The sequence below is a fragment of the Zalophus californianus genome, chromosome 3 (assembly GCF_009762305.2).
Source record: "Zalophus californianus isolate mZalCal1 chromosome 3, mZalCal1.pri.v2, whole genome shotgun sequence".
Lineage (NCBI taxonomy): Eukaryota > Metazoa > Chordata > Mammalia > Carnivora > Otariidae > Zalophus > Zalophus californianus.
Window position 1 is genome coordinate 167,470,028 of NC_045597.1, and position 25,542 is coordinate 167,495,569.

Consider the following 25,542-nt stretch of genomic DNA (forward strand, 5'->3'; position numbering starts at 1 on the left):
CTAGCCAGATTAGGTCTCTTTGTTACAGGCTGTCATGTTTCCCTCCTGGTACTTATCACAGAAGGTGATTGTATTTATTTGTAGCATTATGGGTTTCTTTATCCCACTGTACTGTAAACTCTACCATGCCTAATTTTTTCCACCTCTGTATTGTTAACATCTTGTGCAAGTTGTTAGGTGCTTAGTATTAGTTTTTCTTAATATTGTGTCTCTGGCATGGTGGGCGCTCAGTACGTAGCTATTACACAAATGAATGAATGCTTCTCTAGGGGCCTAAGGGTAGAAGTCGGGATCAAGATTGGGGTTAAAATGGTCACACCATTGAGTTTCCATATGATAATAGGAGAGCAGCTGTGTTATATTATTTCTTGTTGGACTAATGGTATGTTTTCCACAATTTCTAGAAGACACATCTTTCAGGCTTGTAGTAGAACAAAATCTTTCATACTTCTGCTGTTCATTGTAAATACTTTCTGAGATGAACATGGCTCAAAGTTGGCAGCATGGAAAGCGTTGTTTGGAATAATTCCAGAACCCTCTGATTTGAAAACTACTTCTGACGATTTTCGATTGCCTTTAAAAACTTTCTGTCGATACATTTTCCTTTGGCTGTTTGGTTCATGTTCTGCATACATTTTGGTTTACTTAATTATCTTCTTATGATTGTGCCATATTTAGTTAACTTAAAATTGCCTTGAAATTTACTTATAATGTGTTAGTGGTTTATATATATCATTTTCTGCTAATTTTGTTCTTACTGATTTATTTAAAAATTTTGAACAGTGATCCAGATAAACACTACTTAATGTATGAACATGAACGGGTGCCCATTGCGGTTTGTGAGAAGGAACCCAGCTCTATCATTGCTTTTGCTCTCAGGTATTATTCATGGAACTTTTTCACCTATGATTAGATCTTTATATCTTATGTGTATTTATTAATCACCTTATTGTTTAGATCTTTTATAGAGAGTAGAGTAGAATGATTATATGTAAGCAAAAATATATATTCTTTGGGCGAGGTAGCTTGTTCTCTTTGTGTCTGAAAGTGTATTCTTTGCCCAAATAATAACAGGATGATTCTTAAGCAAGCTTCTACTAACTAAATTGACTTAGGCAAGTGATTTACTTATCTTTATATATATCCTCTAAACATTCTATTATACTGTGTATCCATTGTATCCCTTCCTTATTACCTTTACTTGTTGATACAATAAAGCATCTTATACCATCTGAGTATCTTTTTATACTCTTTCTTTCCTTCCTGCTTCTCACACATAGCAGGTAAGGTTTTCTTACTAGAGTAATGCTGTTCCTACGCCTTAACCCACATACATGCCCGCAGTTACCATGTGTCTTAAAAAGCATCCTTCTTTAAAAATATTTGTATCTTATATCTAAAAAGACAGTGCTTTTTAATCACAACGATACCTTGGTAGTGGTAGAACTTAAAATATAATCTAAGATGTTTAATTAAAAAACTTTTTTTTTCTGTTGGAAGGCATTGAAATGTAAATTTTTCTTTTTATATATTGGTTGCAAGGAGCCTGCTTAGTCAACAAATATTTGAATATCTACAATATGTGGTATAGTAGGTATTGGATTTATAGGAATAAACAAGATAGATTTATATGCCTTAGCATTTATGAAGTTTAGAGTTTACTCTTTGGATTATGAGGAATTTCTTTCCTTTAGGAGATTCCGTGGGATATATTTTTTTTGTTTTTGCCTTTTGGCCTTTAGGAAGTTAATATTTGTTTTTTTTATTGCTTAGTCATACTACATTAATAGATAAGAAAGGTAGGAAAGCCAACCAAATAAAAAATTTCTTATGTACTGTTAGGAATTGAGCATTCCAGTAGAAATCACTTTCTTCTAATGTCTTGGAAAAATAATACATGCTTCTCTTATTCCCTGACATCTCATTTATCTAAGTCAGGGCTCTCAGACTGCTGGTCCAAGAGTTGGATTTTTTCCTTAAAGTTCAGCACCTTTAAATAGAAAAGCATTCTTAAGTTCCTTTTCTCGCTGTTATATTATACTAAAGTCTGAAGTTTTATACTTTAAATTACCTGTTCTATCCCTGAAGATATTTAGTCTAAATGTTAATACCTAGACTTTCACAGTCATTGTTTAGGATAGTGATACTGGTTGGTGTGTTGGGTTGTATTTTGCATCATTATCTGTGAAGATGACCTTCTTCATGAAGCTTCTACTTGATAACTTTTGTTAGTTGACTCAAATATGTTTAATTATGGACACATAAAATGTATTTCCGTAATGCAGAGCTTATTCTAAAGTATATGATTTATTTTGAAGAGAAGCTTAATGTTTAACATTTTTCAACCTATTTCTACCCTAAGTTGTAAAGAATACCGAAATGCCTTAGAGGAATTGTCCAAAGTGACTCAGCGGAGCAGTGCCGAAGAAGGGCTTCCGACAAATAGGTGATCCATGATTGAGTAGAATTTACTTCATTTGGCTATGTCATAATTTTTTAAATGCTCATTCTTCAATTTTATTATTGCAAATTATCAGTGTGACAGTTGCTAGGATACTGACAGTGGCACTCAAAACTTTAGCCAACAATTGACAGAACAAAATTCAAGTATAGCAAAAGGCCTTAAACGGTGCCTTTGGATATAGTTTTCTGATAATTGCCATAGAAGTTCAGTGTATATTGCAGACTTAAACTTTCAACATTTTAAATTGTCCTTGTTTCATTTAAAAAATAGTAACTTTGGAAATCAGTAACCCACTGCTTTACTTTGTAATTTAAAGTATTTGTGAATTTTCCATAATAATTAAAGATCCCAAATAGTTTAAAAACTAAACAAAACTCCTAACCAGTTAGTTCTTTTAGTATGTTCAGTATTTTAGACATTTAGACAGAAATTGTCATAGGCTCATTATTTTGATTCTTAGTGAAGTAGGTTTTCCACCTTCACTACTGTGACAGCATTTGATCTGGATTTATTTATTATCATGGTAACCAGCCTGAGAAATATGAAATTGGTATTTTCTGTTATCGTTTGAATTACAAGTACTAAGATAACTCTAATGAATTTGGGGAAATACTACAAAAGCCTCTGCTTTCACGTATTTTCCAGACACTTTTATATTTATAACATTTTGCTTTCTTTTTCTTAAGTCCAGTAGGCATTTCAAGACTTTTTCTTCTGTGTTATAACCTGTGTTTACATAAATTATGAATCAGATTTCAGATACGGTGGGTGGGATTAGGTGGGGAATAGATTAATGCAGGAATAATTTTCTGTCCGAATTGTATGAAATTAACTTTTCCTTTTGTTTTTTGTTTAGTACTTTAGACAGCAGACCAAAGAGTAGCAGCCCTATTAGATTACCTGAGGTCAGTGGAGGACAGACAAACCGTACAGCAGAAGCAGACCTGCAGCAGCCAAGTAAGATTATACATGGAGGCGTACTTATTAGTTTTATTTGTAATTATGGTTTGAAGAAGAAAACATTAAATAAGAAATGCCAGCTGGCAAGAATTTATTACTTCTGGTCTTTACAAAAAAATTTTTGTATGTCCCCTTTTTAAATATTTTGCTTTTCCTTGATCTTTACCTTATTATTGGATTTGAAAACTTCTAGAAACTTGTAGGTCTATGCAAAAAGAAACAGAATCTGCCTTTTTAGAATTTTCAGTTTAAAGTATATAAGCTAAGGAGACTTTTTTTTTTTTTAAGATTTTATTTATTAGAGAGAGCACGAGCAGAGGGAGGGGGAGAGGAAGAGGGAGAAGCAGAAGCAGGCTTCCCGCTGAGCAGGGAGCCCACCCAGGACTCTGGGATCATGACCTGAGCCGAAGGCAGATGCTTAATCGACTGAGCCACCCAGACGCTTTAAGAGAGACTTCTTAAAAAAGTTTTTACAGTATTGTTGGCATTGTGAAAAGAATTTTTCATGTGTCATGTCCTTTAATCCCCACAATAACCACAAAGGAGTTATTTGACATATCTCCATTTTTTAAAAAGAAAGTTAAGACTTAAGTAGCTTGCTCAAGATTACAGAGGTAGTGGAAGCTAGGATTTGAACATAGGTCTCTTTGACTTTGTCAGGAATGTATTCACTACAAATAACAGAAAACTCAAGTGACTATTGGGGCTTAAACAAATGACAGGGTATTTTTCTAAAATAGCAATGTCCAGAGGCAGGTGGTTGCTGGCATTGGTCCAGCTAGTCAGCATTGTCATGACAAGAGAGGGGTAGTTTCTCACGATTCTGTTAAGTTTTCCTCATGATCAAAATGTTCCATTTCAGGTCTCCATTTGAAGCAGAAAGAAGGGAGGTAGCTGCAAGCTGTAGCTATTTCCTTTAATTAGGCATGCAGAGGCTTCTCCTTTAGTCTCCTTGGCTGGAACTGGGTCTCAGGGTCACCCCTCCCTGCAAGGGAGACTGAGATTGTAGTGACCAGCTCTGCCCTAGTTGCTTATACAAGTCGTGATTTATATTTTAGGGCTCTCCACATTGCTGCCCCAAACAAAACTGCAGTTCTTTCAGCAAGGAACAAGGTGGGCTTGGGTATTTAAGGACGTCATAATGGTGTCTACCACCCTAACTAAGCACTTTATGAGTGACATTTTATGTGGATTTTGTAGATGGTAAATGTATGAAATTAGAATCATGTATGCTAATGAGTTCATAGATCACACATAGATGATATATATATATACTAATCTCAAAACTAAGCATGAAAGTATAGAGTAAGCTTTAGTAATATTTTTGGCCATCTTATACAAATTTCTGAAAAATGCTGAAAACAGCTTAGATTTTGCTGTGTTAAAATGTAGGAACATAAATGATATAGAGATGTTACTTTTAACTCTGAATTCTTGTAGATTATAGTATTGCTTTGTGTTAGTTTAATTATCTATTGTAATATTATAAGAATTTAGCCCTAAATTTTGTTGCTTAAGATATCATGACTGCTGGGATGCCTGGGTGGCTCCATTGGTTAAGCGTCTCTTGGTTTCAGCTCAGGTCATGATCTCATAGGTTGTGGGATCGAGCCCCGCTTTGGGCTCCGTGCTCAGTGGGGAATCTGCTTGAGATTCTCTACCTCTGTCCCTCTCTGCTTTGGCACATGCGTGCGCTTTTCTCTCTCTGTCAAATAAATAAATAAATCTTTTTTAAAAAAAGATTATGACTGCCATGTAAAGTAATTTTTGAAAGATTTTCTATAGAATTTCTCACATTTTGATATACAGCTACCTGAACATTGCTTTTCTTTTATATTTCTGATAATGAAAGTGCTTGACTAATAACCCCTCCCCAGGCCCCATAAAACATGTGGAATGATAGTCTGTGCAAATGAAAGTATCAGTGTGACTCATATTTATTACCCTCATATAATGGTTACTGCTAACAAAAGAATTGAGTTGAAAATCTTTATTTTTTCACCTGCAGTGACCTGTACTTATGTTACCTTTTATTTTTAGCCAAAAAGGCTTCTGGAATGCTGTCCTTCTTCCGAGGGACAGCAGGGAAAAGCCCTGATCTCTCTTCCCAGAAGAGAGAGACCTTACGTGGAGCAGATAGTGCTTACTACCAGGTTGGGCAGACGGGCAAGGAGGGAACGGAGAGTCAAGGCATTGAGCCTCAAGGTGTGTTAAAGGAGACCAAATGTGCTTATTTTACTTGCTTGTGTCCTTTATAGTCTTGAGTAGATAATTCTTACTGCCCAAACCAGGGCGTTGGCTCTCTTCTCATGCCTCAGTATGGCAGCGTGGAAAAAGCGTGGTGCTTGTAGAGTCCGACTGGCTTTAGCTGTCATTGCTATCACTTACTGTGTGGTAGAATCAGAAAGCCTTAGTTTCCATACCTGTAAAGTGCCAAAAGCAATGTCTTCCATGGTTTCCTGGGGACTAAGTGACATTAAACATGTAAAACATCAATCTCACCTTGTAACTCACAGTTACATACTCAGATGTTTTCATTCCACTACCCCCTCAGACATTTCCTTTCTTTCCCAGTCTCTGTAGGGTTGAGGGCATTGATGTCTACCTTCATTTTGATATTTAAAAGTATGTCTACCTGATTATGTTTGACTATGGGGTTAGACCAGGCATCAGCAAACTGTGCTGACCTATTTTGTAAATAAAGTTGTATTGGACCATAAGCACGCCCATTCATTTACTAATTGGCTGCTTTCGTGTCATATTGATAAGTTGGATAGTTATGACTGAATAAAATACTTACCATCTGGCCCTTTACAGAAATAGTTTGGCAACCCCTGGGTTAGATCATGAATTAGTAGTCTAAAAGGAAGTGTAATAAATTTTCATTAGTAATTAAAATATCATCTTAAGTATTCTATAGACTTCTGTTGGGCTGTAATCCTTGGAAGACATTGGTGCTTTGAAAAAAATAATTTAGAAATGTGAAACATGGAAGATCACTTCTTCTAGCTATTGAAATATATTCCAAATTTGTAATAATTAGAGTGCATCTAGCCATAGGTTTGCCACACAAATCAAATATAAAGAATAGCTCTGAAGTAGATACTAGTATATTTTATGTATTTTATAAGACAAAGCATCTCAAGCTGTTGGAGAACCATTATTCCACACACAGGGAAAATGGTCATAAACTGATAAAGAAGTAATGGAAACTTGATGTAAGAGCTGAGTTAGCATATTGTTTTGTTTTTTCATCTGTATTCTTTTCTTTTTATTTAAAATCAATTAATTAACATATAGCATATTATTAGTTTCAGAGGTAGAGTTTAATGAGAGTTAGTATATTGTTATCAGAGGAATCAAATATAAGAAAAGTTATTCTTCAACCTGAATTCTGTTTTTCATCTGAAAACTGCTCTTTCAAAAGGTACTTATATTTTTGTAATAGTTTATAAAGTTTAATTATGCACATAATGCTTCTCGAGAGTGACTTGACCAGGATAACAAGAATTGACTTGTTAGTTTTTATTGTTATGTCAGGGGAGGAAAGAACAGACAAAATGAACTGATAACCCATTGAAAACTTTGACTTTATTAATGATGTTAAACTTTTTAGATGAGGTGGACGGAGGAGATACACAAAAGAAACAACTCATAAATCCACATGTGGAGCTTCGTAAGTATGCGATAAAATAATGTTGGTTCAGGGAGAGCAACTGTAATTGAGAAAACTGTTAATTAAGGCTTCTAGCTTATTCTAGATAAATGTCCTGTTTCTTGGAATGAATATTAAGTCTGTGTGCTGACATAAGTTTTATTTAATCTAGATTTAGCTTATAAAATAAACATTTAATGTATAAAGAAATTTAATTTAAATTATATTTTAATTTATAAGGTATAATTTGACTTAATATCTAATGTTTAAATAATTATTGTGTAATCTAGAGCCACAGAGCCTTGACCAGATGTCTAGAATTGTGTGTGTGTGGGCGGGAGGGGGGGTGCTAAAAATTTGTCATCCAGAATAATAAGTACAGTAAAATTTAAGATGTAAAATTATAATGATGAAAGTACAGTAACCAGTATAAAATTAGAAATGGGTCTTATTTTCTGTTTGATTTTTCTGTAAGGTTATAAGATGCTTTTCGGTCTTCCCTGAGAATCATTTTAACAGAACTTTGACAAACAAGGGTGTAAACTTAACCTGAGAAATGCTATCCTGGAGAAAATGAAATGGTCAAATTTGTTGGGCATGGGAAGTGGGCAGTAAGGAAGAGAGATTTCTGATTCATAGAAGGCCCCCCCCTTTTTTAAAAACACTTCTGTTTATAGAATTTTCTGACGCAAATGCCAAGTTTTACTGTCGCCTGTACTATGCGGGAGAGTTTCATAAGATGCGCGAAGTGATTCTGGGCAGCAGTGAAGAAGATTTCATTCGCTCTCTTTCCCACTCCTCGCCCTGGCAGGCCCGTGGGGGCAAATCAGGAGCTGCCTTCTATGCAACTGAGGGTAAGCCTTTTTAGTCACTCACTGACTGAGTAGTACCCATCTTTTCCCCTCAGATGGTCTGTGAATCCCTTGAACTGAGGCGGTATGATATGGTCAATTGGCAAACGAAGTTTTCTGTTTTTCTGTTTGAGAGTATGTAATAACAATATTTAAAAGAATATACATGTATATGGTGTGCAGTTAGAGACAGACATTGATCTGATCCTTACTAAACTCTCTCTGGTCCTGACTTCTACAAATGTAAATAGTAACAGAGAACTTCTGGAAGACTCACAAGGCTTCCTCAGAGCTGATGAGACAGATAAAAATATAAATACTTAAACTGAAAATAGGAAGGCTAGGTTCTTCACCTACAAAGGTTTATTACAGAAGATGATGACCATTTGTACGTCATATTCCGTTCTCCATACCCTGAAAACAAAATTATCTGAGAAAATGCAGCAGGAAGGATGTTGCTTGATAAGAGCTTTCATAACTGTGACTTACTGCATTGTTAACAAAGGAGTCTATAAAATTTTACTTAGTAATTATCTAGCTATGAATTTCGGTCTGGTACTGTCAAAGGTAGAGGCTTCTTGACTATATAATCCTCAGGAACCCTTTGAGCCCTCAATTACTTGAGAACTGTGTTCTGATGAAAATTTTCTCTGTGACATCAGAAAATCTCCCTTAAAGCCATGAAGCAAACACATCACTTGGGATCTTTGGAATGATGTATTATAGATTACCTCAGGAAATCCTGTGACTGAATAAACACATACGACACTTCTGCCTTTTAGATGATAGATTCATTTTGAAGCAGATGCCTCGTCTGGAAGTCCAGTCTTTCCTCGACTTTGCACCGCACTACTTCAATTATATTACAAATGCTGTTCAACAAAAGGTAGAAATCCCAAACCTTGGTCCGTAATTAGAATTTTCTGGGCTTTTTCACCTCCTCAGAGTCCCAGTGGCAGTTTTTTCCATGCTAAGATAGGTACGGGATGTGACTGGATCTCTGTTATGTTATTGAGGTGTGGTAGAATGCACTCATTTCATACTCTCCTTCCTGTCTTTGCCAGTGAGGAGCCAAGAGATCGCCAGCAGATTGCATTTAATTAGTGTGTGCGTGTGTGTATGTGTGTGTGTAGAAACATTACGATGGGATGAAAAGAGCTGCACGTTATAATTTCTAAGTTTCTTGAGACAAAACTGGGAAATATTTGTTGAGACCTGAGTGTCTGGGTCCTTAAGTAGAAAGGAAGCCAGTGGCTCAGTCAGGTTTGCCCACTTGACATTTAGCAATGCTCCTCACAGTAAGTGTATAAAGGAGTCATAAAGATTTCTTTTTTCCCATTTAAGGTTTATTGCATATTTGGGGGGAAATTACATGTCATAATAAAATTTGTGATTTTGAGAAATTATAAAGCCTTATCCTTTGGGAGAATCTGAAGGATCTAAGGTTTTTATTAGCATTGCTGTTTTGCTTTTTACTTACTCCTGAGATTCAAGGGTTTAAGTTTCTTTCAAAGTTCTTTGGTCATATTAATAGAAAATTGTGTTTGGATAGTACATGGATAATCCAGTTATGGGTATTAAATTACAAATGAATTTACTTTCATCTTTTCTTGATTAGAGGCCCACTGCATTGGCCAAAATTCTTGGAGTTTATAGAATTGGTTATAAGAATTCTCAGAACAACACTGAGAAGAAGTTAGATCTCCTTGTCATGGAAAATCTTTTCTATGGGAGAAAGATGGCACAGGTAAGGATATTGAACCATTTAGCTACTGGAACCTTTTGCACTTCTGGTTCCTGAATATAAAGAATCAGAGAATAACATCTTATTTGATAGTATTAAACCTCGGTTGCTAGGCCAAAGTCAACTTTGGAATTGTTGAACCCTATAGGAAAGACTAAAGAAGAATATTGTAGACTGGTCTTAAAATTTAACCTGTCCAATATCCTAGAAACACAGAATTTTAGGATTAGAAGACAGATCTGTTCCCACCATCTCAGTTTTAAAGATGAAGAAACTAAGACATAGAAAAATTAAGTTTATGACAGTCACACAGGTATTCCAAGAGCTCAGGTTGTTTTAGATTCTAGAACAGTACCTTTCAGAGTGTTGGTCCTTGAACTATTTCCAGTCTATGGGGAGATAAGGAGCTTACACTAGAATGTATTTCTTCATTGAGAGTGTCTTGCTATGCTGAATGAAAGAGCGTGCTTAGTGATGTGATTGTTTTATGTTCTGGCACTAGCTCCTTATGTCATTGTGAGCCAGGAACAGTTGCCTAGCATTCATCTGTAGAATACACTTCCCTTTGCACTGGTCGAGGACCTAAGTCCCCTGACCTTTGAGTGTGTGGCTTTTAGCACCCCCAGCATTTCTAGAGAGATGCAGTTGCTTCTACATTGCCATAGTATTGAATGGAGTTTTGGTACCAAAACTCTTAAGTTTCCTAAGACTGTTTGTATCTAGTTTTTAAACTGCTTTATGATCCAGTGATATATTTTTGGAGTTATTTGTTAATGTTTCTTAAAGTTGATTAAGTGGGTTAATGTATTCCTGAAGTGTTTGAGTAACTGAGTACCTAGGTGTTAATTTTCAATGATGAATCCTATCACCATCTACTTTATGTATTGCACAATTATAATGCATGCATTACATATAATTTTATATATAAGTGATATGTTTAATATATTTATGTAAGTTGTGATTAAGTTTTAAAATTAAATTTAAAAGTATACGTAATGATATGGGCTACAAGGAATTTTTTTGCATTTCCAATTTAATTACATTAATTAATTATGCAACTCATGCATAAATGACAGAAACTTTTCTTTCTGCTAGGTTTTTGATTTGAAGGGTTCACTTCGGAATAGAAATGTAAAAACCGATACTGGGAAGGAGAGTTGTGATGTGGTCCTGCTGGATGAAAATCTCTTAAAGATGGTTCGAGACAACCCTTTGTATATCCGTTCTCATTCCAAAGCCGTGCTGAGAGCCTCGATCCGTAGTGACTCCCACTTTCTTTCTAGCCACCTCATTATAGATTATTCTTTGCTGGTTGGGCGAGATGATACTAGCAATGAGCTGGTAGTTGGAATTATAGGTAAGTCAGTAAGCATATGCTACTTATAGTTCATGATTGAAGCCAGAGTAAATTTGAAGATTATACTGAACCTGGTTTAGTCATAGCTTATTAAATATTTTCACCAACTTTGATTTGAAAATTCAACAACAGCTTTTAAATTCTAGTTACCTTCTATTTCAGTGTCATTTCATTTCATTATCTTTACCAAAAATACCTGTATTCAAGAAGTTACTCATAAAGGAAGCCCTGTGAAGTTGTTAGGAGGATTAAAAGAATTAATATGGAAAAAACCCTTGGGATAGTGTCTGGCAATGTTGTTAACATTCAGTAAACACTGGAGAAGTAATAGTAATTACTGTTAATCTTATATTTACTAACATAGCTGTACTGCTAATCTTCCCTCCTGGAACAGATTATATTCGAACATTTACATGGGACAAAAAGCTTGAGATGGTTGTGAAATCAACAGGAATTTTAGGAGGACAAGGTGAGCAGAATTTGTGTTTATTCTTTAAACTGTTCTCATGTCTTCCTTATCAATTAACATTTAAAAAATGGGTACTTTTTTAAATTCTAAAAAAATAAGTGGTCATCTCTGATTTTATCATTTCCAAAATGATCAGATAATAAAGGGAATTGCAGAGGTGGGGAAATAATTGGTTTTAAAGTTGTGTTAAAATACCAGAATGAAAAGTTACCCAAAAAAGGCCAGATATTCTGAATAAGAGGTTGTTTTTAATTAACACTTGAAATCTTCTAAGTTCTCCAAGCACTTCTAGCTCCATTTGTGCTTTCATACATCTCTCATCTCTAGGCAAGAGCTAGGCTCGCATTTTTAGAGTAGGGGGCGGGGAAGGGGACAGGGGCAGAGGGAAATGGGGAGATAATCTTAAGCAGGCTCCACACTCAGTGCAGAACCTGACTCGGGGCTCGATGTCAGGACCCTAATAACATGACCTGAGCCGAAATCAAGAGTCAGACACTTCACCGACTGCGCCACCCAGGTGACCCAAGAGCTAGTCTTTTAAAATGGAAACCCCTCTCAGGAAGGCCCTGTCCCATGTCTTGTGGCACAGTGGACACCTCTACCTCTTTTCTGAGATGTGTGTGTGTGTGTGTGTGTGTGTGTCTTTATGGCAGTTGTCATGAAAGAACATAGCTATTCAAGTCAGCTGCTGATCAACTCTGTAACAGCTTTTTCCCTTTGCTCTTTCATAATCTTAGGTAAAATGCCAACTGTGGTCTCTCCAGAGTTGTACAGGACTAGATTTTGTGAAGCAATGGACAAGTATTTCCTGATGGTACCAGACCACTGGACAGGTTTAGGTCTGAACTGCTGAAAGGGAGCACATGATTTTGAAATGGACCATGAATGAAAGGGGTCTGGACCAAAGGACCAAAAATAAGCTACATGTTTTATTTCTTCATCATGTTCACCACTGTATGCCAAGGCCTTCCCCCCATCCTCCAGTCGTGTGGACTATCTGTAATTGAAGGGTTAAAACGCCGTGAATTTGCACTTTGGTTTTTGATACCTACAAGTTAGCTGTCTTATGCTGGGAAGTTGCGTGAACGTTCTTCCACTTAAGCTAAACTATAGATACATTTCAAAGGGCTAAAGACGAATGTATGGTCAGAGATGAGGAGATAGGGTGAAAAAATGGGGTGTCAGATTTGTTAACAGTCCTGTTAAGAAAATAATGCTTCCTAGATTGTGGCTTTCCCAGCATCCCATTTGACACATTCTTTACTTAGCATTTGTAGAGCTGGTGAATTTGTTTTGTGTTTCTTATGTAACAGTGTAATGTCGCCTATTATCAGAATTTCTGAAACCTTTAAAAATTCTGAATTATTCTCTTAATGGCCAGTGAAACAGATGGACCCAGTCTGTTATTGTTTTATTGAGGAATTTGACTTAAATAGGGAATCCTGTTGTGTGCTTACCTTGCCTTGTTTTTGAGGGTGCTTGATGTTTTTTAAGTTCTGTCTTCTCTGTGGGTGACAGGAGACTCTAGCCATTAATGTAAGCCTTTTGGAACTGTTTTTTAAGCTTATTTATAACTTTTGTGCAATTAATAGGTTAAACTGCACTTATCCACACATGCTCATACTCTAGGTTTTCTTCCGCTTTCAGGGAAACAGTAAATGAGTCTATCATGACTAACTTCCCAAAGGGAGAATTACTAAGGATTTTTTTTTTAACGGAAAAAATAGATTAGACCTTATCCAAGAAATTGGGTGAGAGGTAAACACTTGCTTGTTTTCTGTAAAGGTAAAGTGTCTTTTTCAATATAAATAGCAATTTAAGTGACATCTGTAAAACTAAGAGGTTTCTAGTGTGCGGACATCCGTTTCTTAACTTTCTGCACCAGTTTCTAAGCCAGTTCTGATTATTGAGAAATGTTAAGGGATAAATATTTGTAGTAAGGAACTTCTTGTTTAATAGAGTTTTTGTTTAAAAGTGATCAGATACAGTACTAAACTGACTTTGAGGACGTAACAGAACACCAAATACTGCCTTGTGCTGCTTTTGCCAACAAGGGTAATTGGATTTATAAAGTTTTATAAAGTTCTCCTCTTTTCAGTCTTCCTATAATAGCACATTTCTATTGTAACTTTCACAAAATAAGAAAAAGAAATCTGGGTACATTCCAGTTACAAAAACTTAAGTATGTGAAATAGGAACATTTCGGAAAGTTTGCTTTAGAGAATGAAAGCATTAGTTTGGTGTTTGGTGCTTATTGGATACGTGGTTTGTTTTGAACTAGAAACAAGTTGGCCAAGGACTTAGGACTGATGATAAGCACTTTTTAAAAACATGTGGTGTGCCTTCTGAAAATGCACAGAACATTAGTGGTTTTAATTTTGATATTACAGACTGGAAAAGGACGGGTTCCTGCAGGAAAGAAATGTGTGGGTGGAACCTAACTTCTCGTGAGTCCAGAACAATGGATTTTGCATCTCCTTTTAAATTGTAAACACTGTTTTGTCTCTGTTCTTTCTTTCAGGCAGGATACTTAGGGTTATTTACCTGTCCATTTCCTGCACCCTCAGTCGTGCACACCGCAGGAGAAGTTATCTTTCCTTCACTGTGATCAGGTTGTTTCTTTCTTTGTTTTCGTCTCAGCACCTTGCTATGTATAGCTTGGATCCACCACTGGAATAACTCCTGACAGTAGTATGTGTCATGTTGATTTTGTTTTCCTGGCCCATGACTTGAAGAACTATTTTTTAAAGCACTGCTGCCTCCTAGGTGATTTTATGGCTAAAAAAATTCCAGTATAATATCATCTGAAGCAATACTTGCAAGGGTGATCTGTCCTTTTAAAACTGTCTTAATGAAAGGGAAATGAACTTGTGAGTGGTTGAACTATATCCTCAGCCCCGGCTGCTTTTGTTGAGGTCACTACCATATGTATATATAAGGCGTTTCCAATATTGTGCTCCTTGGTGTTAAGCATTGAATGACTGACCACTCTCCTCTCTTGAATTCCCTTCCTTGGCTTGGAGAATATTGATGTTGAAAAGTTAAGACTGAGGAAGAAATCTTAATACTTTGTTCCTTAGAATAAAATATGAATCCTGAGAATAACTGATAGTAGCACAAGAAAACTCTGTGAATGTGTTACATTGTATAAAAATCTTATTTATAAATGTGAAGGTTTTTGATGCCATCAAAACTTCGTGGAAAAATAAAAAAGATTTACTTTTTTCTTATTCAAGTCTGAGAAAAATAAGGGGAATTGGCTATTAAAGGCCCTTTTGTAGTCTGTTGAATAAATTTATAGACATTGAAAATTTCCTACAAAAAGTGCTGCTTACAATTTTTTCCTCGATCCAGCAGTGAGTGGTTTTCTAGCTTTGGCTTTTATTGGGTATTGTAAATAGGTTTGTATTGGTTTTGGTGGCGTCAGTGTCTCGTTGGCATTTTACCCATTAGCAGTGGGCTTGTATAAAACTGCCAAGGAAAAGTCATCTACTAGAAAGTTTGCTTAGCTAACAGAATGAAAACTCTTGTGAATGAGCCTCATGGTAAAACAGGTCAGGCCATTCATTATTCCTCAAGTATTAACATACTGACTTACGCAGTATTCAAACTAGTGCAATGCCTTTTTGTTTGTTTTTGTAACACAGGTGCAGTGTATTATAGAAAAACAAAAATTACAATCATGAGCAGTTTTATTAATGCTGCTGTGCTGGTTTTGTAAAAAGAATGTACATTATGTCTTTTGACAGGTTTAATTTTAACTAGAGAAATGACATTGTAAATCATAATATCCTCTTTTAATTTAATATGAAGAATTCAATTAACAATATTGAAAATACTTAATGTATTATATTGTATATATTTCTCTACTTTGGTTCTAGCTGTTTTATATGATTGACATGTTATTTAAGAGATAAAACTGCCTTGACCTTTTGGAGACTTATACTGTAAATAAAGAAGACTTACAATAAACTGAGAATCAGCTTCACTTCGTTTTGGATCAGCTTGAGGAAATTAACAAGGGGAGATGGAGTTTGGTGCCCAAGCCTCGCCCCCTGTCCCTCGCCCCGGAAGCATTGCCTTCTGTTCGTTCTCTTGCCCTTCAGTTTCCCCACCAGAGAATTTAAGTCTTTCACTAGTAAATGGCCTTAGGTCCGCGAAAAAGAGGTCTTAAATCTGTGTGTTTGCTTCTGCCAGCAATGGGTTCACCTTTTCTGCCGTCCTTCTCTGCATGTGTTTCTGCTTTCCTGATGGGACACTCAACAAAGTACTGCCCTTTCTCAGCGGGAATGGCTGATTCGCCTCGTTGGCAGGCGCTCTAAGGTGTTAATTGGTCCCCGGCCTGTTCAGAGGAGTCTCCCTGAAGTGGATCCAGCTGTGCTGCGGCCTTGCAGCTGTGAGCGCAGCTGCTCTCCCAGGGCCACGAGCCTGGGCTCCCCCGGGGCCACGAGAGCCGCTGGGCAGCACCCCCTGCTGTGGTGGGAAGGTCCTTGCACAGGAGCCAGGCACCCAGTTCTCTGTTCCCACCCACCTGGAAGTGTCCTGTGGTGGAAATTCATTTCTTGCGCAGTTCCTGGGTCAGTGCTTAACAAAACTAGGATTTTTAACCATAAGATTAAAAAATTGTGGTTCAAAACCATCCCAAATGTATCATCTTAACCATTTTGGAGTATATAGTTTAGTAGTGTTAACTATATTCACATTGCACATCATACCCCCAGAACATTTTTCATCTTGCAAACCTGAAACTATACCCATTGAACAACTCTTCCTGCTCAGCCTGGTCTCTGGTAACCATTCTGCTTTGTTTTCATTAATTTGACTACTTTAGGTTCTTTAATACAGGATTTGTCTGTGGCTGGCTTATGCTACTTAGTGTAATATCCTCAAGATTCATCCATGTTGTAGCATTTCCTCCCTTTTATAAGTTAAATGAGGGACACCTGGGTGGCTCAGATGGTTAAGCATCTCCCTTCAGCTCAGGTCATGATCCCAGGGTCTTGGGATCCAGTCCTGCATTGGGCTCCTTGCTCAGCGGGGAGCCTGCTTCTTCCTCTGCCCCTCATCCCTCTATCATGTGCATTCGTGCTCTCTCTCAAATAAATAAAATTAAAAAAAAATGATATTCCGGGTTGAATGATACTCTGTTGTTTGTATGTACCACATTTTCTTTATTCATCATCAGTGGACATTTGAATTGCTTCCACCTCTTGGCTACTGTGAATAATATGAACATGTGAATACTGTGAATAATGAACATGCAAGTGCAAATGTACTTTCAAGATCCTTTTAAAAAATTCTTTCACATAAATGCAGAGAAGTGGGATTGCTGGATTCCACGGTAGTTCTATTTTTTTTTTTTTTTAATGTTTTGAGGAACCTCCATACTGTTTTCCCTGGCAGCTGTACCATTTTACAATCCCACCAACAACATACAGGGTACCAATTTCTCCATGTCTCTTCTGACACTTACTCATTTCGATGGCAGCCATCCTAATGAGTGCGAGGTAATACCTCATTGTGGTTATGATTTGCATTTCTCTCATGATTAGTGATGTTGAGTATAATTTCGTATGTGCGTTGGTCATTTGTATATTATCTTTGGAGAAATGTCTGTTCACATCCTTCGGCCATTTTAAAATTTGGCTTCTTGATTTTTTTTGTTGTTGTTGCATTGTAGGAGTTCTTACATATTCTGGATGTTAACCCCTTCTCAGATATATGATTTGTTAGTGTTTTTTCTCATTCCATAGGCTGCCTTTTCATTCTGTTGATTGTGTCCTTTGATGCACAAAAGTTTTTTAAGTTTGAAATAGTCCCATTTATCTCCTTTTGCTTGTACTTTTGATGTCATAAGCAATAAATCATTGCCAAACCCAATGTCTTGAAGCTTTCCCCCTCTTCTAGTTTTACAGTTTTAGGTCTTTATCCCATTTTGAGCTAACTTTTTTATATGTTGTAAAATAAGGGTCTAACTTCACTCTTTTGCATGTGGATATCCAGTTTCCTAACACCATTTGTAGAACAGACCGTCTTTTCCCCATAAGTGGTCTTGGCACCCTTATCAAAGATCATTTGACCATACAAGCAAGGGTTTGTTTCTGAATCCCATTTAATTGTCTGTCTTTACGCAAGTACCACACTCTTTGATTCCTGTAGCTTTGAGGTATGTTTTGAAATAAGGAAGTGTGAGGTCTACAACTTTTTCTTTTTCAAAATTGTTTTGGTTGTTTGAGGTCCCTTGAGATTCCAAATGCATTATAGGATGAATTTTTCTGTTTCTGCAAAAAAAAAAAAAAAAATGCCATTGGCATTTTGGTAGGGATTGTGTAGATTGCTTTGAGTAATATGGACATCTTAACAATATTAAATCTTCCAATTCATGATCACAGGATGTCTTTCCACTTTTGTGCTGCCTTAAATTTCTTTCACCAATGTTTTATAGTTTTCAGAGTACAAGTCTTTCACCTTTTGGTTAGGTTTGTTCCTAGTATTTTATTCTTTTTGATGTGTTATGAATGGACTTGTTTTCTCAATTGCCTTTTCAGATTATTCATTGTTAGTTTATAGAAACACAACTGATTTTTGAGTTGATGTTTTATCCTGCAATTTTACCAAATTTATTTTAACATTTTTTTTGGTGTATATACTCTTTAAGGTTTTTTTACATATAAGATGATGTCATTTGCAAACAGATCTTTTTAGTCTTACTTTTTATTTTCTATGCCTTTTATTTTGCTTTCTTGCATATTTTGGATGTAAATGTTGAGTGTGGGCATCCTTGCCTTGTTCCTGACCTTAGAGGAAAAGCTTTCAGTCTTTCATCATAGAGAGTGATGCTAGCTGTGGACTTTTCATATATGACCTGTATCATGTTGATGTAGTTGTCTAATTTTCGTTTGTTGAGTGTTTGTATCATGAAAGTGTGTTTAGTACTGTCAGATGCTTTTTCTGCATCAATTGAAATGGTTAAGTGGTTTTATCCTTCATTCTGTTAATGTGGTATATTACATTAATTGATTTTCATATGTTGAAGCATTCTTGCCTCTTGGGGATAAATCCCATTTGGTCCTGGTGTGTCATCCTTTTAATGCACTGTTGAATTCAGTTTGCTAGTATTTTCTTGAGGATCTTTGCATCTCTATTTACCAGGGATAGTGCCCTATAGTTTTCTTTTCTTGTAATGTCTTTCTCTGGCTTTGACATCAGGGTAATGCTGGCCTTATAAAATCATTTTGGGAGTTTTTCCATTTCTTCAATTTTTAGGGAGAGTTTGCAGAGGATTGGCATTAATTCTTCTTTAAATGTTTGATAGAATTCACTACTGAAGCCATCTGGTCCTGGATTTTCTTTGTTGGGAGGTTTTTGATTATTGATTCAATCTCTTTACTAGTTATAGTTCTGTTCAGACTTTGTATTTCTTTATGATTCAGGCTTGGTAGATTGTATCTCCTAGGAAATTATCCATCTCTTGTAGGTTATCCAGTTTGTTGGCCTACAGTTGTTCATAGTAGTCTCTTACGATCCTTTTTATTTCTGTGGCATTGGATGTAATGTTCCTTCTTTCATTGGTGATTTTGCTTCTTTGAGTTTTCTGTCTTATTTTCTTAATCTAGCTAAGGGACTGTCAATTTTATGGATCTTTCCAAAAACCCAACTCTTTTTTTTTTTTTTTTTCCTAGTCTCTACTTTTTCTCTGCGGTAATCTTCATTATATCCTCCCATCTGCCACCTTGGGGTTTAGTTGTTCTTTTTTTCTAGTTCTTGAGGTATAAAGCTACGTTGTTGTTTTTCAGTATACATGTTCACATGTTTGAGCTTCCTTCAGTCTGCTTTCACTCTATCCCATGTTTTGGTACGTTGTGTCTAACTTTTCATTTGTCTCAAGATATTTTCTAATGTCCCTTTTGATTTCTTCCTTGAACTTGGGGTTGTTCAAGTGTGTGTTGTGTAATTCTCACGTATTTATGAATTTTCCAGTTCTCCTACTGCTATTGATGTGTAGTTTTATTCCATTGTGGTTGGTAAAGATTGCAATCTTTTTAACAGTTCATGCCCAAAAGAAATCTTCTGTTCTAGAACATGTATTCTGATGTCTTAGGTTGAAACAAAAGAGAAGGGAGAGACCCAAGTAAGTGTTTTGAAATCGAATGTCATGAATGAGATGTGACTACCAGTTGCTGCCCTAGGGATTTTTCCCAATGTCTTCACCTATTGAAAGAAGGTTCCCCGCCCCGCCAAAATCTCTATTCCTGATTTTTAAAACTGAAAGTAAAAGCTATGAAATGATCATTTTACTGTAGTAAATATCCTTTAAAGCATCCTTGGAGTTAGCAGTCTTGAATATGGCTCTGATCGGTTGTTATTTCTGCTTTTACATTTAAAATTTTCAAATTGTTCAGAATTTGTATAACAGGGTGGAGGAAACTTTTAACCTTATAAATTCTCACCTTTAAGACATTGATTGCACTTATATGGGTATCATAAAAGCTGCCCCTGCTCTTACCGTTGAGGGAGGAAGGTATTTCCAGGGAGTTTGTTAGGGTTAAGAATGGACCAAAATGAGGTTGCAGTGGTGAGAAGTGGCCAGTAGAGGGCTCTGGAGTACTAGATTCTAAGATTTCCTAACTAGCTCTTCAGAGCTATAGGAAGCTCTTAGAGGGACCCCTGGGGTGAGGGGACCCCCCCCAGCCCCAAAAATTTTTACCAGAGTCCTAAGTGCCTTGTAAGCTACTTTTTGACACGAGTCTGTTCTATCTTAGAATGTGTAGTTTTCAGATGGAGGTGTAAGTTAAAAATAGTTTAGTATTTTTTTTCTAAAGATTTTATTTATTTATTGAGAGAGAGAGAGGGAGAGAGAGAGAGAGAGAGAGAGCTCTTGAGCATGAGCAGGGGGGAGGGACAGAGGCAGAGGGAGAAGCCGACTCTCCACTGAGCAGGGAGCCTGATGCGGGGCTCAATCCCAGGACACCTAGATCACCACCTGAACCAAAGGCAGATGCTTAACGGACTGAGCCACCCAGGCACCCCTAGTTTAGTATTTTCTACTCAGAATTTTAATTCTTTTTTCAAATGAAGGTAGCACTAAAAGCTTTTCATTTGAAAGAGCACATATTTGATAAATTTGCTGTCCATACACCACTGAAATAGAATCATAAGTACAAATGAGTGACTATCAGAAAAAGACATTAGGAAAAACTAGGAAAATCTGAAAGTATGGACTTTAAGAAGAAAGCATCAATATTAGTTCATTAATTGTAACAGTTGCACCTTATTAAATGTAAGATATCAATAGTAGAAGCTGGGTGTATGGAAACTATACTATCTTGTAATTTTTTTTTCTGAAACAAAAAACAAAACAAGTGATTATATTGTAGATAGGAAGGCCTCACTCTAGAGATGTTGAATTTAATGAGATTAGAGTGTCGTTTTTTCCTTTGTTGTTCTTATCCTATTAAAATACTTTCTTCCTTCCCCAATTCAAAGAACCGACTGCTCTTTAGAAGAAGATAGGCAAGTGAAAAGAGGTATGTATACTTGCATTTCTGATGGCTCCTTCCCTGCCATCTTGCTGTGGGCAGCTTCCTCATGCATGTAAGAGCAGTCCTGCTGGGTACCCATCAGCCACAGATCTCTGGGGCTCTGTCTCTGTGAGGCCCTCTCCTCTCCGGTACTCTGTCCCACGAACTCAGCTGCCTTGGGTCTTCCCCAAGGAGTAGAACAGGATCCTCCTCAGTTGCGCCTCCCTCTGCTTTGGCCTCAAAACTTTCCGAGCATAATCTGGGACAAAGTGAGCTCACCTTTGTTTCCCACCCCTGAAGGATCCGCTGTCCTTTATTGGCTGATACCCAGTTTCGAAAATTGTTTTTCTCTGGATTTTGCCTGGTTTCATGATTGTTTCAGTAAATCTGGACCCTACTGCTTCACTTTGGCCAGAAGCAGAAGCCCAAATCAGAAGGAATTTATAAAGATTATATTTAAATGCTATGTTGAATTATAGATAAAATGTTTTCTCTATCAAAGTAAAAAGTAATACTCTCTTCATGACTGTTGTAAAAATGATTTAAAAAATCCAATCTTCTAATTGAAGTCCTGTTTTCTGCAACAAATTAAAATAGACAACTAGGAAAAAAAATTGTATTTATTTTTTTGTGGGGGAGGGGAGAAGAGGGAGAGACAGAATTCTCAAGCAGGCTTCACACCCAGCACAGAGCCTGATGTGGGGCTTGATCTCACAACCCTGAGATCATGACCTGAGCTGAAATCAAGAGTTTGATGCTTAACTGACTGAGCCAGCCAGGTGCCCCTAGGAAAGAAAATTTTAATTCAATATGCAAAAATATGCTTGAAGTACCAGCAGATAATTGTGATCCTATACACAGATACACATTATCACCTGGCAGAGCATGTTCTGGGGAGCAAAGAACCCTGAACCAGGCTCCTGGTGTTGCCACCATATTTATTATGCCTTTTAGCTTCTCATCTTGAAAATGCTGTTGAACTTCAGGATTGTTCAAGAATGTCTTGAACATTAGGTATAACTAATTGCCCTATAGCTTATTGGTAGCAGAGCTTGGTAGGTACTTCTAGATTTTTCCACATAGAATTTAATGGGCATTTCTATTCCTAACATGCCGATTGATCTGGGAGAAACCCATGTGGCAGCTCCAGCCAGCCACTCAGATTCTGATTATCATCATTCCTTCCAGTGATACCACATAAAGTACCAAACCACAACATGGTATCATTAAGGAAATACTCCTTAGGGAGAGTCCAGCTCAAGCTGCTGCCAGAAGAGCACACCCTGATGTTCTAGAAGTGATTCCTGTAGTAACATCTGTTTGGACTGGTCATACCACCATTGTATAAGGGCCCTGTTGTAGCTTTTCCTTGCTCATTTCTAAATACCCATAGAGGGAAATTGCAGAGATTGCTCTTAATGTCAGAGGTATTGCTTTTTCCTTCTGTCCATTAGAAGGGAATGCATTGTAAGGGACACTACAGAAAATGGGCGTGATGGCTCTGAGAAATCCAAGCCCTTCGATGATGATGGAAGGTGGATATGCACTGCCTTAGTCTGAGCCTGGAAGCTGCTATCTGGTACATTCTGTCACCAGAGTGAGATTTTTATCTGCTCCTTCCCATGGACATGGTGTGTGTGCTATTTCACAATACTGCATCAGCAACATATTTCTGTGTCTACGGTGGTAATAAATACCTTCACTCAATCAATCAAGAAACATATATGGAACATGTACTCTTGACTAGGTCCTGCTGTTGCAGAGATGAATGACCTCATTCGCAGTCTCCAGTAGCTTGCAGTTCAGTGGTGGAAATGGATATAAAGCAAATAACCATAAGATGTGAGGTAAAGACCAATAAATGTTTATTTTGTGAATGGAGGTAAGCTTTATTCTCTGAGAATATTTATTCAATTAGCTACATGACAAATTTCCTGATTTGAAGAATCCTATGTTTCAGTCACTTTAGAAGAGATTTATCTTTTATTTGTTCTTTATGATGTGAACTTGATACAGTCTGCTTTGCAAAGCGTTGCCTCTCCCTGACAACTGAATGTCAGGGAGAAGACCGCTTAATGTGAACAGCTAATTTTAGGCATTTGTCATGGAACAACCTGAATTGCTCAGTGAGGGAGGTTCTCTTAAGTTAAGGCAGAGGGTAACTCCAAACCCTTGTGAAGACACCTAAGTGAAATCCCCCCTAAAAAATACTGTTAATAGTTTGAAGCTGCTCTGTGAAGGCAGGGACCTTTCTTTACTCATTTCTGTGTCCCCCATAACAGTTCTTCACAGAGTTGAACTGGAGACAAGGCCATGGCCCCCTAGGGACAGAGCGCTACTTAGGCAACCACAGTTTTCTTCTGTATAAGCTCCCATGATTCTTGTCAGGTGATGTGGTTGTTATCATGACCCTCACTGGTTGACCCAACCCTTCTTTATGCCCAAACAATTGTCCAAATAGGCTAGACATACAGAGCCCACCAGCCTGTGAGATGATCTGGTTTGAGGAGTGTGTCCAATAGAAAGACTCCATGTTGGATGGCGCCTAATGGATTCAGTCAAATTCTCTTTTTCGGTCATTTGGATTTTCAGAGAAGGCAGTAGAAGCAGGCACTGTGTGCGTAAGTTGAGGCAGCAGAGGGAGAAACTGAGAATGCAGCTGAGTCATGAGTTCAGTGGGGACAGTAGAGGAGGGAGTGAGACAAAGCTGGCTTCTGAGGGGTTGACTGGTTGCCCGTGTCTCCAGCACTTTTTCGAGCTGCCTGAGCTGCCACCCTCTCATGAATAACAAGGACTTTTCTAGCTCTCCATGAAGCCCATAGAGGTCCTAGGGTTTCCTTTTTTTCTCGCTCGTGCATAATAAATGCCCATCAGGTGAGGTGGGCATTGCCCACTCTTCACAGCCTCTAAGAGTCTAACACAATATTTAGGCAGTAATAATTCTAAAAGGAATTATTAATGCTTCTATTGCCATATCACACATTGTAACAGCATGCCAACTTCACCGTACTATTCACATTTAGCCTTACGTTGCTTCTGTGTTTGCCAATCAGTAACGCTTGCATTTTTGCCAAGATAATATAGTGTTAAATTGCATTGCTTGAAATACTGTGATTTTAATGTAAACTAGCACTTTAAAAAGTATTACAAACAAGACTAACCAGGTAAGTCTGAGAAGGAATTTTATTATCCATATTATTTTAGAATAGTTCTTATTTAAATCAAAATGCCTGCTGGTCTATTTTAATGTGTTTCGTACATATAAATAAACTCAGGACTGGCAAATACATGATTTTCATCAGATACACTTTGTTTGAAGATTAAATGCTTTTGTAAAACTTGCCCTTGTTTGCAGTTGAAATTTCATGTTACCGCAAGAATTGATCAGCAGAAGCTCATTTACAATTGGTAAATTGATTTATAAGAGTACCTACAGGGTTTTAGCTATTATTTTTGGACTTGCTCCCCAACCCACACAGGCAATTAAGTAAGAGTCAGAAAAAAGGAAACACTCATCTGAATCATCTTTTAAAATCTAGGTTCCACTCTTAAGACACAGGATTTTATTTCCTGGTCTCATCTTTAGCATATGCGTTGGTCGTATTCACATGGATGGGCTCTATTTTCTGCAATAGTCCAGGTCCCCTTACAGCTTTCCTTAGTATGTGCTCCCCTCCCCTTACAAAAGGGGGGAAAAAATGCCTCTTTCAAGTATCTAAGGTACATTTGATTGACAACTGCCTTCAGCACCTAATGCTTCCCCCCTCTCCTTCAGGGACTTGAGACCATATGCTTTTTTTTTTTTTTTAAAGTGTGCTATCCATGAACATAAAGCCAGGAATTCAGATTGAAATGAGGAAAAATTCAATTATTCAGGTATATTTGGTCTCCTAGACAGAGCTGGTATCCTTAGTGCTGAAGACTGATCTTGAGCTCTAACAGAATTCAGATCTGCTTTGATTTAATTTAAGTATAGAGCCAACTCAGTGGCCATGACATTCAAGGGTTTCCAGGTAGAACCGACTTTTCAGGGCATCTGACAAAGGGTGTGCTTTCCCTAGTTTCTATTGCTCTGTGGATTTGGCAAATATTTAAAATTATCAAATATTTAAAATATTTAAAATGATCAAGCCAGGCCTTTCACATGCAAATGTTATAAGGATTTCAGAAAAGAAGTATACATATTAGAAATATAATGACCTTTTTGTGAAAGTTCAAGAATTTCATAAGGATGTGGAAAAATACAGGAAGGCAAGACAGTAGCCAACTTAGTAAGGGCTGTTGCTAGATTTGTATGGGGCTCCTACTAAATTAATTTCAATCCTGAAACCACAGGCAAGCATTTATTGCTAGGTCAAGATTATGGAAGTTAGAAACAGAGCCTGATCTGTCCTTGTGTAGATTTTGGCATTTTTCTTTTCTTTTTTGTTTGTTATTGTGTTTTTGACTCATGTAGTTGAAGATCTTCTTTACTTACTGAAAATACTGACTCCCATATAAGGAAGACCCTCTTCTGCAATG

The 25,542-nt window shown here is 37.1% G+C and overlaps 1 protein-coding gene across 8 annotated transcripts in view; it reads left to right on the forward strand.

Moving 5' to 3' along the window:
• The window catches only part of PIKFYVE (phosphoinositide kinase, FYVE-type zinc finger containing), a 74,621-nt gene extending 59,147 nt beyond the window's left edge, over positions 1-15,474 (forward strand). For 7 of the 8 annotated variants that reach the window (XM_027589667.2, XM_027589669.2, XM_027589666.2 and 4 more), the window contains 11 exons: positions 784-879; positions 2,363-2,446; positions 3,321-3,421; positions 5,465-5,629; positions 7,041-7,100; positions 7,757-7,933; positions 8,713-8,816; positions 9,549-9,677; positions 10,770-11,031; positions 11,426-11,500; positions 12,238-15,474. In XM_027589667.2, the coding sequence (XP_027445468.1) occupies positions 784-879; positions 2,363-2,446; positions 3,321-3,421; positions 5,465-5,629; positions 7,041-7,100; positions 7,757-7,933; positions 8,713-8,816; positions 9,549-9,677; positions 10,770-11,031; positions 11,426-11,500; positions 12,238-12,353 (1,369 nt within the window). In that variant the 3' untranslated portion in view covers positions 12,354-15,474. Of the gene's footprint in view, positions 1-783; positions 880-2,362; positions 2,447-3,320; positions 3,422-5,464; positions 5,630-7,040; positions 7,101-7,756; positions 7,934-8,592; positions 8,684-8,712; positions 8,817-9,548; positions 9,678-10,769; positions 11,032-11,425; positions 11,501-12,237 lie in introns of those variants that run through there. The other variant, XM_027589674.2, reaches the window with a different exon arrangement.
• The last annotated feature ends 10,068 nt before the right edge of the window (positions 15,475-25,542 follow it).